The following is a 12,748-nucleotide window of genomic DNA, read 5'->3' as shown; positions in this document are numbered from 1 at the left end:
GGCCCTTCCGAGGCCCATGGAGGCTGCATGCAGCCTCCACAAGCCTCAGAAAAGCCTCCAGAGGTCCTAGAGAGGCACTTCTGGTTTTTGGTCAGAAACCGGAAGTGCCTCTCTAGGACCTCTGGAGGCCACTCCACGGGCCTCAGAACAGGTCCGGACGCAGCCGAAGCCTTGCTCCGATCATGTTCGGAGCTTGGTGGAACCTGAATTTCACATGATTTAGTTTCACTTGAAATTTTTTATTCGCGTGGGTTCCAGGAATGGAACCCTCGCAAATAACAAGGTTCCACCTGTAATTTGTTCAGGAAGGTAATCAAATCTGGCCTTTAACCCAATTTGATCCTTGGGCTTACATCACTGATATACATCTTTATTACCATTTGTGTTTTCATAGACATCATTATTGCTGTACAAGCTGATATACAGCCCAACCTTGTTATACACGGATTTTTTATACACAAATTTGACTCAACACAAATGGCCACTGCAAATGAGAAGGAATGTGCTGATCCCTGGAGAAGGGGAAAAATACATCTCTTTAAAATCACAGTTTTAAAAACTACTTTTTACTGTTGTAGTGAAACAGTCATGCAAGCGATTACAGGCATTTTTCACCTGTGGAAAAATGCGTGGATTTGCATTTTTCTATCTCAACACAATGAGAAAGGCTCTTTAAATTAAAGGAAAACAGTTCTTTAACAATAGCCTCATTAATGTGAGAAAGGGCAGCTGGCTGACAATCCATCAATCATTCTTTCTCCCTTCCCTCTAAGCACGTGAAAGAAGGCTAAATGGCAGAGGGATTATCACCTTCATTCTTTCTCTCTTGCTGGGGCTCCTGGTGAAGGGATTGCTTCCTCCTAGTGAAGCCTAAGCGCCTGGAGAGAGACTGATTGCCTGTGTGTGCATTTCAAAAGGTCAGCAAGGCTGTTTTTAAGTCCCCAGAGCAAAGGGACCTTGTTCTTTAAATTGATTTGCTTTAGTGTACTTTTTGCCAACCAGGTGAGTTTTTGGAACAGAACCCTCACAAATAATGAGACTCAACCTGTGTTATTATTCTTTGACAGTGCTGAGTTAAAGTAGATTTAGAGTTGTATCCTAAATTTACAGCCCTATCCTAATGCCAGGCAGTGGCCTGTGGGGGGGGGGGTGATTTAGACCTGGGGGGGCAGTTTAGGCCCAGGAGGGCGACAGGGACAGCAGCCTCGGTTGCCACCAAATCCTATTCCTTCCCAGTCTTCAGAGCCTGATATGGGTCTCCTTGGTTCTGCTCCCACTAAATAGCTGGCATAGCTCCGATTAGACCCAATTAGATTAGGGCTCCAAGGAGCCCTCCAGCTTTTCTCTGGCCTTCAGGATACAACAGCAGCCATTCTGGTGACGCTGTACTGTGGGGCAACAGCGCTGATAGTCTTGGGCTGTCATTTAGTCATGATTGAAGCCCATTGCTTTTAGGTGTAGTAATTACAAAAAAAGGTGCAAAAAAGATTGCAATTTTGGTGCAATCCAACATGTCTTCCTGGTGCCACATAGACTATCCTAGGAATATAGTTTGCAGTGCCTCCTAAAGTACATTCCTGAAATCACATGACATTTTCGTTGGTAGTGGAAAGAGCTCCAATATGAAAACTGGCAGATGAGAACTATTGGCATTTTTCTGTGGTTTTTTCCCCTTTAAGACAGTGGTTCCCAAAGTGTGAGCCATGGCTCACCGGGATCTGTTCACTCCCGGCCTCTGGACCCAAAAAGTACCATCTCCCTGAAAGTATAGAAATTGACCATTGCTCTGAAGGGAGAGCAACTCAGTCAGTATACTCCCCAGTTAATATTTGTTAGTGGGCATTTTTGCCCAGCAAAAACTGCAATGTAATTTTAGGAAGTGGAGTTGTGTTAGCTTTATCAGCTAACACATTCAGCTTAGCCTGATTAACTGAAAGTTGAGGATGGGGGGGGGGGAAGTTGTCATTCTGCTCATGATCAGAGAATAAAAGCATTTACAGTGCAATCCTATGCATGACAACTCAAAAGTCCCAATGAGTCCAGTGGGATGTCCCATGTCAGCCTTGGATGCTTTCTTGCTTTATATTTCTTGAATTTTAAGCAAGTTACTTTACATAAAATATCTCTTCTGTACTTTCATACAAGTTACATTTCAGTGTTAGCAGAGCTTTGATGGGAATGTTTGCGTGCAAAAGTGTTACTGGGGATATGAAGAGAAATAAAATACATTGGCTGCCCAATTCTTTCCCTCCCTCACCATGTGTGCATAATATGTATGTGAAAGTAAATCCTGCTTACTTCAGTGGGATGTACTACCAAGTAAGTGCCTAAGATTGCAGTTCTCAGCTTATTTAAATTATCAGGTTTAAGTGTTAGTTACTAACAGTGTCCACCAGAATGCACTCTGTTTTCAAACAATGAAATATTCAGTTATTTTCAATAAAATGTGTACTTTTCTGTGGAAAAATAAACATTTATTAATGTTTATTTTTCAGTAAATGGAGGCTCCTTTGAAGAACATTGCGTATGTATCGGCTTTTCAAAGCTATTTTTCAGCTCTGTTTATACTTATTCATTTAGAATACTATAGAGAGCTGCTTTAGCCCTACAAGATTTTGGAGCCATATAATAATAGGACTGACTATCCCATCAGCACTGATTATCTTTCTTTCCTTATATTACACCTTTGACTCTAGAATTGCTTTCACTGGCAAGTACAGATGCAGAGGTGTGGGCCACTTCCCCCAAGGAAATTATAATGATTTTCTCTCCCTTTTCCTGTACTCACTGCAGGAAAAAAGGAAATTATGCTTCCGTAAACTGCAATTTCTTGTTAGTTCTGTTTTGAATGACACATTTTATCATGGTTGAAAAACAACAAATTTAACACAGCTTATGTGATGTAACTTCACTGACCAGAGGGTTTTTGTTTTTTTTTAATGTTTGCTTTCAGAGTTTTTGAATCTGTACAACCAAATTTATCTGGAATGTTCAGGCAAGTTTGCAAGGATTTCTGATGAAAATGAATAGTGTTTAGAACATTTTACAAAAGTAATAGTGAATAGTGACAGTGTTTCAATATTTAGGTCCCAATCCTATCCATATTTCCAGTGCCAGTGCAGCCGTACCAATGGGGTACAACTCCATCCTGTGATGGAGCGACAGTCACAGAGGCCTCCTCAAGGTATGGGAACTTTTGCGGCTGCATTGCAGCTGCACCAGTTCTGGAAAGTTGGATAGGATTGGACCCTTAGTTACCAAAGTGACCACACAAGTTTCCAAATTCATTTTGCTGGAGTATAAAGTATTGGACGTGTTGAAGGGGGGGCACCTACCACTTATACCAAATACTGATGAAGTTAAGGGATAGATTGAGGGCCCAATCCTATCAAATTTTTCAGTGCTGGTGCAACTGTGCCAATGGGGTGTGCACTGAATCCTGTGGTGCAGAGGTAGTCACAGAGAACTCATTAAGGCAGCCATTTTCAACCACTGTGACATGGCATATTGGTGTGCTGTGAATGTTCCCCAGGTGTGCTGCAGGAATTTGGGTTAAAGTCATTTATTAGTAGGGCCATTGGGGGAATGTGAGCCCCCCATTGGCAGCACAATGTGCTTTGTCAATTGTCAAAAAATTGATGGAATGCCTTGACCATCTTAGTGCCTTGCCAGTGTGCCATGAGATGGAAAAGGTTGAAAATCACTATCTTAAGGTATGAGAACATTTGTTCTCTTACCTTGGGGCTGCATTTTGGCTGTACCGCTTCTAGAAAGTGGGATAGAATTGAACCCCGAGTCCCCACCACACCTTTAGTCTCCCAAAAGAAGTAAAAGTCTTCACTTGAGTGACTAAGGCTGCAATCCTAACCCACACTTTCCAGAGAGTAAGCCCCATTGAACAAAATAGGACTGACTTCTGAGTAGACCTGGTTCGGATTGCGCCCTAAATTGTCTGTTGTCAGCGAATCTTGATCACAGGCCTACAATATTGAGGGTCAGAAGAGTTTTTCCCAAACTTTATGGTGGTTTGATATGAATTTGGGGTGCCAATTCCAAAAATGGCATCCGTTTTGCCCTATCGCGTCTAGTTTTGGAGACACAGTATAGCCTCATTAGTGAGTGGTTCAAGCAGCTTCCTCATGAGGAAGCCATGGTGAGCTTCCTCGTGAGGAAGCTGCTTGAACCATTCAAAGAGGCTATGCCGTGTCTCCAAAACTAGACGTGATAGGGCAAAACGGATGCCATTTTTGGAATTGGCACCCCAAATATACCCAGGAATTGGTGTAATGTTTAAGGAAGCAAAATGTGTGTTGGCCTGTGTTATGGATTAGGGAATGTGTCAGATGAGTTGGGAGACGGACAGTGTTTCTCTAGAACTTCAGTATATTGCCCTCTCCCAAGTTCACAAGAAGTGACACTAGTTCACAAGAAGTCAGGCATGGTAAAAGATGTGGTTGCTTTTATGGAGATCATGCCACATTCCTTTCAGTTGAGACACTTACTGTTTTGCAGGTTGAGAAGGGGGCTGGCTTCTCCACTTGGGTTGCTGGGCAGGGAAACAAGTTGGAGGGTTGGAATGGGGAGTGCAGTTGGAGAAAAGGGCTGGGAGCACTCCTTACCTCCCACTAACATAAACCTTGACAGCATTAAAGAAGTGCTCTGTTATTACCAGGAAAGTGGCTGTACGTTGTCCTTCCTACCAATGGGAATAAAAGAGGAACGAATATACCAAAAGTAGTTGTTGCAATTTTCATGAATTACAGCTTGAAGGCTACTGCATTATGCTTCATTTTGGCATTTCAATTTTAAAAGATATTTTTCTCAGTCTTAAAAGCAGTGAAGCATTCAGTTTTACTTGCTCATGATGGTTGTGATTATCATATTACTTAGTGACAGCAGTACCACTATAGGTCATTGCAGAGAATTGTCTATGTATAAGTATGTGCATTTGATACATACATACATATAGCTATATAGGTTTTAGTATATTACTATAATTTTCAGTTTTTATATGTTCTCCTGATGTTAAGGGCTACTAATGCTCAAATTAAATTTCTACTCAATGACCTTCTTACCTGCCTTCATCCATATTTACTTACTTTGAGGAAATGCCATTGTACAAGGCAAGATGTAATAGTTTCACTGTAGCTCTTAGGGTATGTTCAGATTTTTGTTTTCCACTTTTGGAATAGGTAACTTTGCCTTTCAGTCTTTTTCCTTTGAATAAAACAGAACTGGGAACAAAATCTTATGCTTATCTACTCAAAAGGTGTGGCAGAGGAGGGAGGGGGTGAGACAACACAAGATATCCTTACTCTGCACCGGCTAAATAGCCCCATTGCAGGGCTGCTTCCCTTACTCAGGGGAACAAATGTCCCCTTCTCCTGAGGAGCCGCTACCTGATGCTCTTAGGATGCTGCTGCAGCCGTTTTGATGCCATGGAAGTCCTGTGTGCCAGGCAGCTCAGGATTGGGTTGTAAGTGAATCATAAAGACCCTTTGTCCCTGACTATGCAAAATAGGAGATGTTTTCTTGTCCAGAGGTTTTTATCTTGCAACGTAGAGGAGATTCCGTATTGTACAAATACAGATTTATTCATACTACCCATGATAAAATGGATAGGCAAAGATGCACAAAAACTGTAGTCCTGCTCCTGATCTTTTCAACAGGTAGAATCTCAGGATAAAGTAGTATATCAACAGACCCCTTGTTTCTCATCCCTACTCATGTTTTTCAAAAATGAACTAACATTCATTAACATTCATTTCAAAAATATTTTCCCCACCATTCAAATAAAAAATTCCTGAAAGTTTTATTGTTCACTAAATTGTTGCTCCTGTGATGGTTAGAACATTTTTTTAGTTGTGAATGTTTACATTTCTCTGTTTCTAGTTTTAATATAACTCTATTTTAAATAACAGAATGTTTTTAAGACTGACTTTGAATGAGGAGAGATTAGTAAGGTGTTCTTTTTTTTAAACCTATTTTAGATTAAGTTGTAAGTTTTCAGGCACAATTTGCAGGGATATACAGCATAATATAAACTGTTAAACACAATATGAAGTAGATTCAATAAAGTTCTAGTTGGGTTTTTATTGCTGAACTATTACTAATTTAAATTGTTGTTTTAATGGCAGAAGTAGATCTTCTAATAAGGGCTCATCCATTGCTACTTTTACTGATGTTATGTGCTCTGTAGTTTCAGCAATTCATGAAGATGATGTTCTGTGGATTGCTATGGCAGGTACACATCAAATTTGGGCACTTATGTTGGAATGTGGAAAACTACCCAAAGGAAGGTAAGCTATAATGTCAAAACTCATCATAAACATCAGGTTAATAATGAATAAGAATACATAATCCCATTAAATGCCACTTTTTGTTATATATTTTTGTATATTCATTTTTCATGTGTTTGCTTATGAAAGGGTAACATCCTGAGTAGCTTCTGTTGTTGGGGCTCCCTCTGTGAAGGGAAAGAACATTTTGCTGTCACAAGATGTCCTTCCAGGAGTGAAACAGTCCTTCAAACCTTGGAGGGAGCTCCTGATGGCAGGATTGCTAATTGGAGTGTTATTCAATTTGTTTCAGAAGAAGCCAAAACTGTTCTGATCAATGAATATCTGGTTCATGGAAGCACTTGCTTCTATCAAAGCAAGTTTCGTTCTTGATGAGCAACTTTTGCTTACTATAATTTGAAAAGCAGGATGGAGAGAAAAAGAAGCACTGTTCATATTCTTAATGTAGCATTGGTCAGTAATTAAGCTCTTTTACACTTCCAAATTGCGTCAACAGAAAAAAAGAGAACCTTCTGTTTTTCGTTCTATGCATCCCAATTGTGTTGTTACCAAGGTCGCTGCTTGGAGCTATTGTTTTTAATAAAAAGCTGCCTAAGGATGGAACCAGAGTCTACCCTTACCTGCACTTAGAAGAAAAGGGACTAAATATCAAACACAACATTGATAGGAAGTGGTCTAGGTACAAATTAGCATTCTGCAGAAAACCCAGTCCCTTCAAAAAGAAGAAATTAGGAGAGTGACAACTTCCAATCTGAGAAGTAAAGATTTATTACAAAATAATCAGAATAATGTACACAAAGTACCCTTTCACTAAATGACAATAAAATTGCCACAGATGTGTAGATGTGCCTACTTTTTGGTTGTTGTGTGCTTTATGGTATGAATTTGGTGCACCAAAAAGTAAAGGGACAACGTTCAGAGAAGGGCTGAAAAGAAACCTTAGTCTTATACTCCAGTCTCAAAGCTAAGAGGGCTGAGACAAAATAGAGGGAGTGATTAATAAGACAAGCAAAAGAGTTTCAAAGTTCAATTATAGTTACCATTCTTGGAAACATCCTGTCAAACCCAGTGTACTGGGGTTTCCATGCAGTGAAGCCGAGATCCAAAAATGACACGAGCATGCGAGCAGTCTTTGCACCATATTTGAATCACAAAAATATTTAGGCAAGCTGCCAGTACTTAAGGTATTTGGGAATTTGTCCTAACTGATATACAGAGGATACTTGCCTTACAGCCCAATCTTGTCTAATACCTCCTGCTGATGCATTTGTGCCACTGGACACATGCTGCATGTGCAAGTAAGATGGTATAAAAGCAACAGCTGGGAGGTTCGCAGTCCAATCCTGAGCTGTCCAGGGTGCGCAGCTGCAGTGGTGCCAAAAATGACTGCCACTGCATCCTGCACACTTTGGGCAGCTGCCGCTGGCTCCTCGGTAGAAGGGGACTTTTGTCCCCTTCCCCTGGGTAAAGAGAGTAGCCTCACAATGGGGCTGCTCAATTCACCGCCAATGAAAAATGATGAATCAAAAGCCTCTGTGTCGGACAGTGAGTCCAACATGGAGACTCAGGATCCAGTGAAGCATCGCTCCACTGGTCCCGCCTCCCCACTCCCTCCCCCGTCACGCCTCCCCCCACACCCCTGCTTACCTCTCCACTGCTTGGCGGTCCATGCGAGTGACGGAGGTTGGGCACCCACCTGGCAGAAGCCTGGTGCTAGCCAGCGCTGGGCTACCACTGACGCTCAGTGGTAGGGATCGAGCCTACAGTGTGAACCAGTGGTGAGCCAGTGCACTGAGCCCAGGATTGGGCTCTCAGTTAACTAAGTACAATCTGTGAGGATGCAGGAGCTTTTCTTCCACATTATCATTATTACTTTATTTTGTGTAGTGCTTAATTGAACAGCTGAAATGAAATTTTTGAATTTAATTATATTTCCCACATATAATTGACTAGCCCTTTTCCTCCTCAGTGACTTAAAGAAAGGAACTTGCCTTCGCTTTGCTGGAAGTGGGAATGAAGAGAACCGAAACAACTCATATCCCCAGAAAGCAGCCTTTGCCCAGCCTTCTGGTTTGTCTGTTGCTGCTGAAGAGCCCTGGAGCTATCTTTTTGTAGCAGACAGTGAGAGTAGCACAGTGCGAACCATCTCATTGAAAGATGGTGCTGTGAAACACCTTGTAGGAGGAGAGAGAGACCCAATGGTCAGTTCAATTTTAATTAGTTTTTCTTGTTGTTTTCTTGACAGTCTTACTAAAACCTTGTTTAGTTAGGCTTCTAGAGCAAGGGTGTCAAACTCACACAGTGGGCTGCATAGCTTTCATGGCACCTGCTGAGGTCTGAAACCGATGCCATTAAGCAGGAAGTGACATCATTAAGCAGGTGATGACAAGCACTTTTTCTCACTTAGTTACTCATTAGCTGCAAATGACAGAAGAGAAAATATGCAAATCTTGATCATATCTTCAAGATATGGGAGAACCCAATTATCACACGGTCCGCTGTTTCATCAGTGACACCTCAGCAGAAGTGGCACTGCTGAAAGGGTGGCTCACGTGATAATTTGGCTCTCCCCGTGCTGCCCACTCAGCAATTCTAATTCTGCTGATGCATCACTTCTCAGCTCAGCAGCTGAGAGCAGCTGATGGTGGTTCTGGGAAAGCTCAGTATCAAGAGGGACAGATAAAGATCTTCCCCAGGCCATAGCCAGTTGATGGAGCCTAGCTTTGACACCCCTGTCCTAGAGGGTATGGTATGACATAGTCGCTTACGGCCCAATCTTACTGGTCCATTATGCTAATGGAACTCCAGGAACTCCATTCCAGCAATGCAGCATACTTTATGGCCATCACAAATGACAGCATATCACAGAGCACAACCTGGCGTTCACTACAAGAGGAGGGGCAGAACAGAGACCGGGCCAGGGTGGAAAACAGATTCAATGAAGGAGGCAGTGGTGCTACCAATATCCTATCCCCCTTCCTAGCTTTGATCCACCTTCTTGGGTTCACTCAGAAAATCACTAGTGCTTGTCTGAGTAGACCCAGTAGGGTAGCAAAATATTACCCCAGGGCATAGGCACACATGTTCCCTTCCTCAAGGAGGATTTCACGGCTCAGAACTTTCCTGCAGGGTGTAGTATGCACCATGTTGGTTTGACTATATCAGTGCTGGTGGAGTTAGGTAGGATTGGGCTGTTAGTTTGTGACCAGTGTGTTTTTAATATATTTCAGACTTATTGTTATATAGATCTAATAGGATTTCAGTAGTAGAAACCTCAGCCACAGTGTTACACTGCTCCTTGCCGTTCAGGTGCTTTGCCTTTCTGTACTGCCATGTTGGCCTAGTTATGGTTACAAAATCCTCTCCTATGGCTATTCTAGGGCTACAGTTAGGAGGAGAGCACAAAATTTATTCTACCAAATATGAGGATTCTGCTTATTTATCTTCTGTTCTGTTCCCCACTCTTAGTTGCACACACATTAGGAAAAGTATTTGGTTGGCTAATGCATTAACTGATAAGAACTCTGTGGTTTGCATAGTAGCAAACTGTACAAAATAATTGTTGTCATTATTACATTTTATAGCTCTGTTTGTAGATTGCTTTGAATACTTATTAAACAGAAAGGCATGCATTATACATACGTCCAGTTCAGAGCAAACAGTCAAGGCAGGTGGATGAAGAATGTGAAAAATACACCACTGATATCTAACTCAAATGGCGCAGGGCTAGGGTGACCGTATAATGGGAAACACACAAAGGTGTGCTTCACTCCTACCTCCCTGCCTTTGACACACCCCTTCCCACCTGGTGCTCATATCAAACAAGGAAGCCCAATTGAGGCAAAAGCTTTGGAACACTGATTAACAGTTGGCAGGCCCCATCTCCAAACCTCCTGCACCAATCCAGTCCCTGGAATTTCTCTCTTCTTATCAGCACTAAGGAGGGGGCTGAGCAAGCCTGCTCAGCATGCAGCTGCACCCAAACTGTAATTATAGCAGCTTCAAACTGCTGTGGCATGACAGCCAAGCTTCTCACAGTGACTTTGCTTGGCTTCCGTGACAAATGTGAAACTAGAGGGGACACCAGGATAATAGGGGAATCCAGGACCATTGTGGGCAAACTGGGAAGTATGGTCATCTTACATATGGCATGTGTTCTTGCAGCACTATATTCATTGTATGTATGAATGATCCTTCACATGGAAATCTGGCACTTCAGGTTTAAAAGCTAGGCTATAACTTTCTGATTTTCCAAGTGCAAAGAAATATGCTTGTGAACATTTCCAAAGTTGTCCTTCCTCCCATCCTCTACACACCTGCATCTTCTAACTCAACTATTTTCAACCTGTGTGTGGTGGCACATTGGTGTGCTGCAAATCGTGTACTAGTGTGCCATGGGAGTTTGAGAATCATTTATTAATATAGCCATTGGGATATGTGAGCATCTTACCAGCAGCATGGTGTGTGCCTTGTCAATTGTAAAAAAAAAACTAATGGTGTACCTTGACAATTTTAACACCTTGTCAGTGTGTTGTGAGATTTTAAAAAGTTGAAAATCACTGTTCTGTTTGAACTATTACTGGGAGAAGGATATGGGACAAATTTCCTTAATAATGGATGTAACCCAGTGATTACTGCTAGAAATAGAATTGAGAAATTCTTCACATAATTCTCCAAATAAGCATTTGTTGGCAACAAGATTTGGCTTTTCTAACTCTGATTTTGTTGGTGACTCAGTGGTGAGGTAGTCTTCTACTTCACCGTGTTTTATTGAGGCTTAAGAGCTGATAGCTTCAACATCCATGTCCCACAAGAAACCTAGTTGATCTTCACTGAAGTACATTTTAAAAGATTTACAGTGCAATTCTAAGCCTTTTTACTCAGAAATAAGTTTCACTTTATTCAGTGAGGCTTACTTCCATGTAAGTGCGTCTAGCATTGCAGACTTGTTATATAACTCTAACTACAGCTTTTTCCCCCCCCCCTTGAAAAAAGAATTTATTTGCCTTTGGTGATATTGATGGAGCTGGGATAAACGCAAAGCTACAACATCCTTTAGGAGTAGCATGGGACAAAAGAAGAAACCTTCTTTATATTGCAGATTCTTATAATCATAAGGTGAGCCTGTATAAATGCTTTATTTTTCCAGGCTATTCAAGTTTTTTTTCTCTCTACCACTAAGTCAGGCTGCAGATATTCAGTAGTATAAAACTTGATGTGTCAAGAGTTGAACAAATGATATATATTAAGCAGTTAATATATCAATTATTATAGTTGCTTTTACATTTTTTACCAAATTGTGTCATGTCTTTTGATAGTGTATGTATTACTAGTAGATTTGATAGTTCCATATTGTGCTATGTGCCCCCAAGATTAGCACATCTGGACACCAAGGCTAGATTTGTGATGATAAATGTAGTTAATGTGGAGACTAAAGTAGTAAAAAGGTGATAGGTAGCTGGCTATCCAAAGAGGATAGGGTGGTGTCATAAGTGACCAAAATAGAGCATTCCTGGGTCAATCTGACAATGTAACCACCAATGAGTAATAACTTTCAGAAGCAGCTACTGACTCATTGTAAACATGACTTACTTGTGGATATAAGTGGTGTGTTGATCCAAATCTGTGATGATGATAGCTGCCAGAGACCTATAGTACATGCCAGATACAGGAGGTACATTCATATTCACTAAGGGCACAGCCCTAACCAAATTTCCAGCACCAAGGTAAGGGCAATACACCTCCAAGCTAAGGGAACAAACATTCCCTTGAGGAGGGCTCAGTGACTGCCTCCCAACTGCAGGATACAGCACATGCCCTATTGGCACAGCTATGTCAGTGCTGGAAAGTTGGTTAGGATTTGAGCCTTAGACTCTAAGACTACAATCCTGTACACCTGCATGTAAGTCTCATTGAACACAGTGGGACTTATTTCTGAGTAGTCATGGATATGCTTGTGCAGCTGCTGAAACTCATCTTCAAGGAGCATGAAAGCTCTTTCTGTTAATTCCTTTTTGTCTTCCATGACTTCTGCAGCAATGTCAGATGACATTATACCTTTTGCATAAATCCTCAAGCAAGTGACTTTCTCTTTTTTTGGTAACATAAGAATTACTAACTGTAGAAATAGTTCTCATACTACTAATAATACTTGAATGACTGTAAATTGTCTCCATTAAAACTTCATAGGAACCATTGAGAACAAAACTTTTCTACACAGCCTTACAGGTTTGTGTAACCAAACCCTTGATTGCATGTCTTTTTCTTGTCAGTGTGACAAGGAGGCAGAACCCAAGGCCTGTTTTTAATTGATTTGACCTCTAAATATAAATAGTAGTTTAATGAGAAGCTACCTTTTTATGTTCTTATAATTTTGGAATTTGGTATTTTCTTTAAGCATGGGCAAAAAGGTTGCTTACCACTAGCCATCTATACAGCAGAGTGCAACA

At 41.3% G+C, this 12,748-nt stretch overlaps 1 protein-coding gene across 1 annotated transcript in view; it reads left to right on the top strand.

Moving 5' to 3' along the window:
* The window catches only part of NHLRC2 (NHL repeat containing 2), a 53,377-nt gene that overhangs the window by 26,390 nt on the left and 14,239 nt on the right, over window positions 1-12,748 (top strand). The window contains exons 6-8 of the mRNA XM_066620990.1: window positions 6,200-6,299; window positions 8,269-8,500; window positions 11,295-11,417. Of these exons, the coding sequence (XP_066477087.1) occupies window positions 6,200-6,299; window positions 8,269-8,500; window positions 11,295-11,417 (455 nt within the window). The remainder of the gene's footprint in view (window positions 1-6,199; window positions 6,300-8,268; window positions 8,501-11,294; window positions 11,418-12,748) is intronic.

Source organism: Tiliqua scincoides, chromosome 3, assembly GCF_035046505.1.
Source record: "Tiliqua scincoides isolate rTilSci1 chromosome 3, rTilSci1.hap2, whole genome shotgun sequence".
NCBI classification, from domain to species: Eukaryota; Metazoa; Chordata; class Lepidosauria; order Squamata; family Scincidae; genus Tiliqua; species Tiliqua scincoides.
The sequence above is the reverse complement of the archived record's forward strand: the minus strand, read 5'-3'. Positions and strand labels throughout refer to the sequence as shown.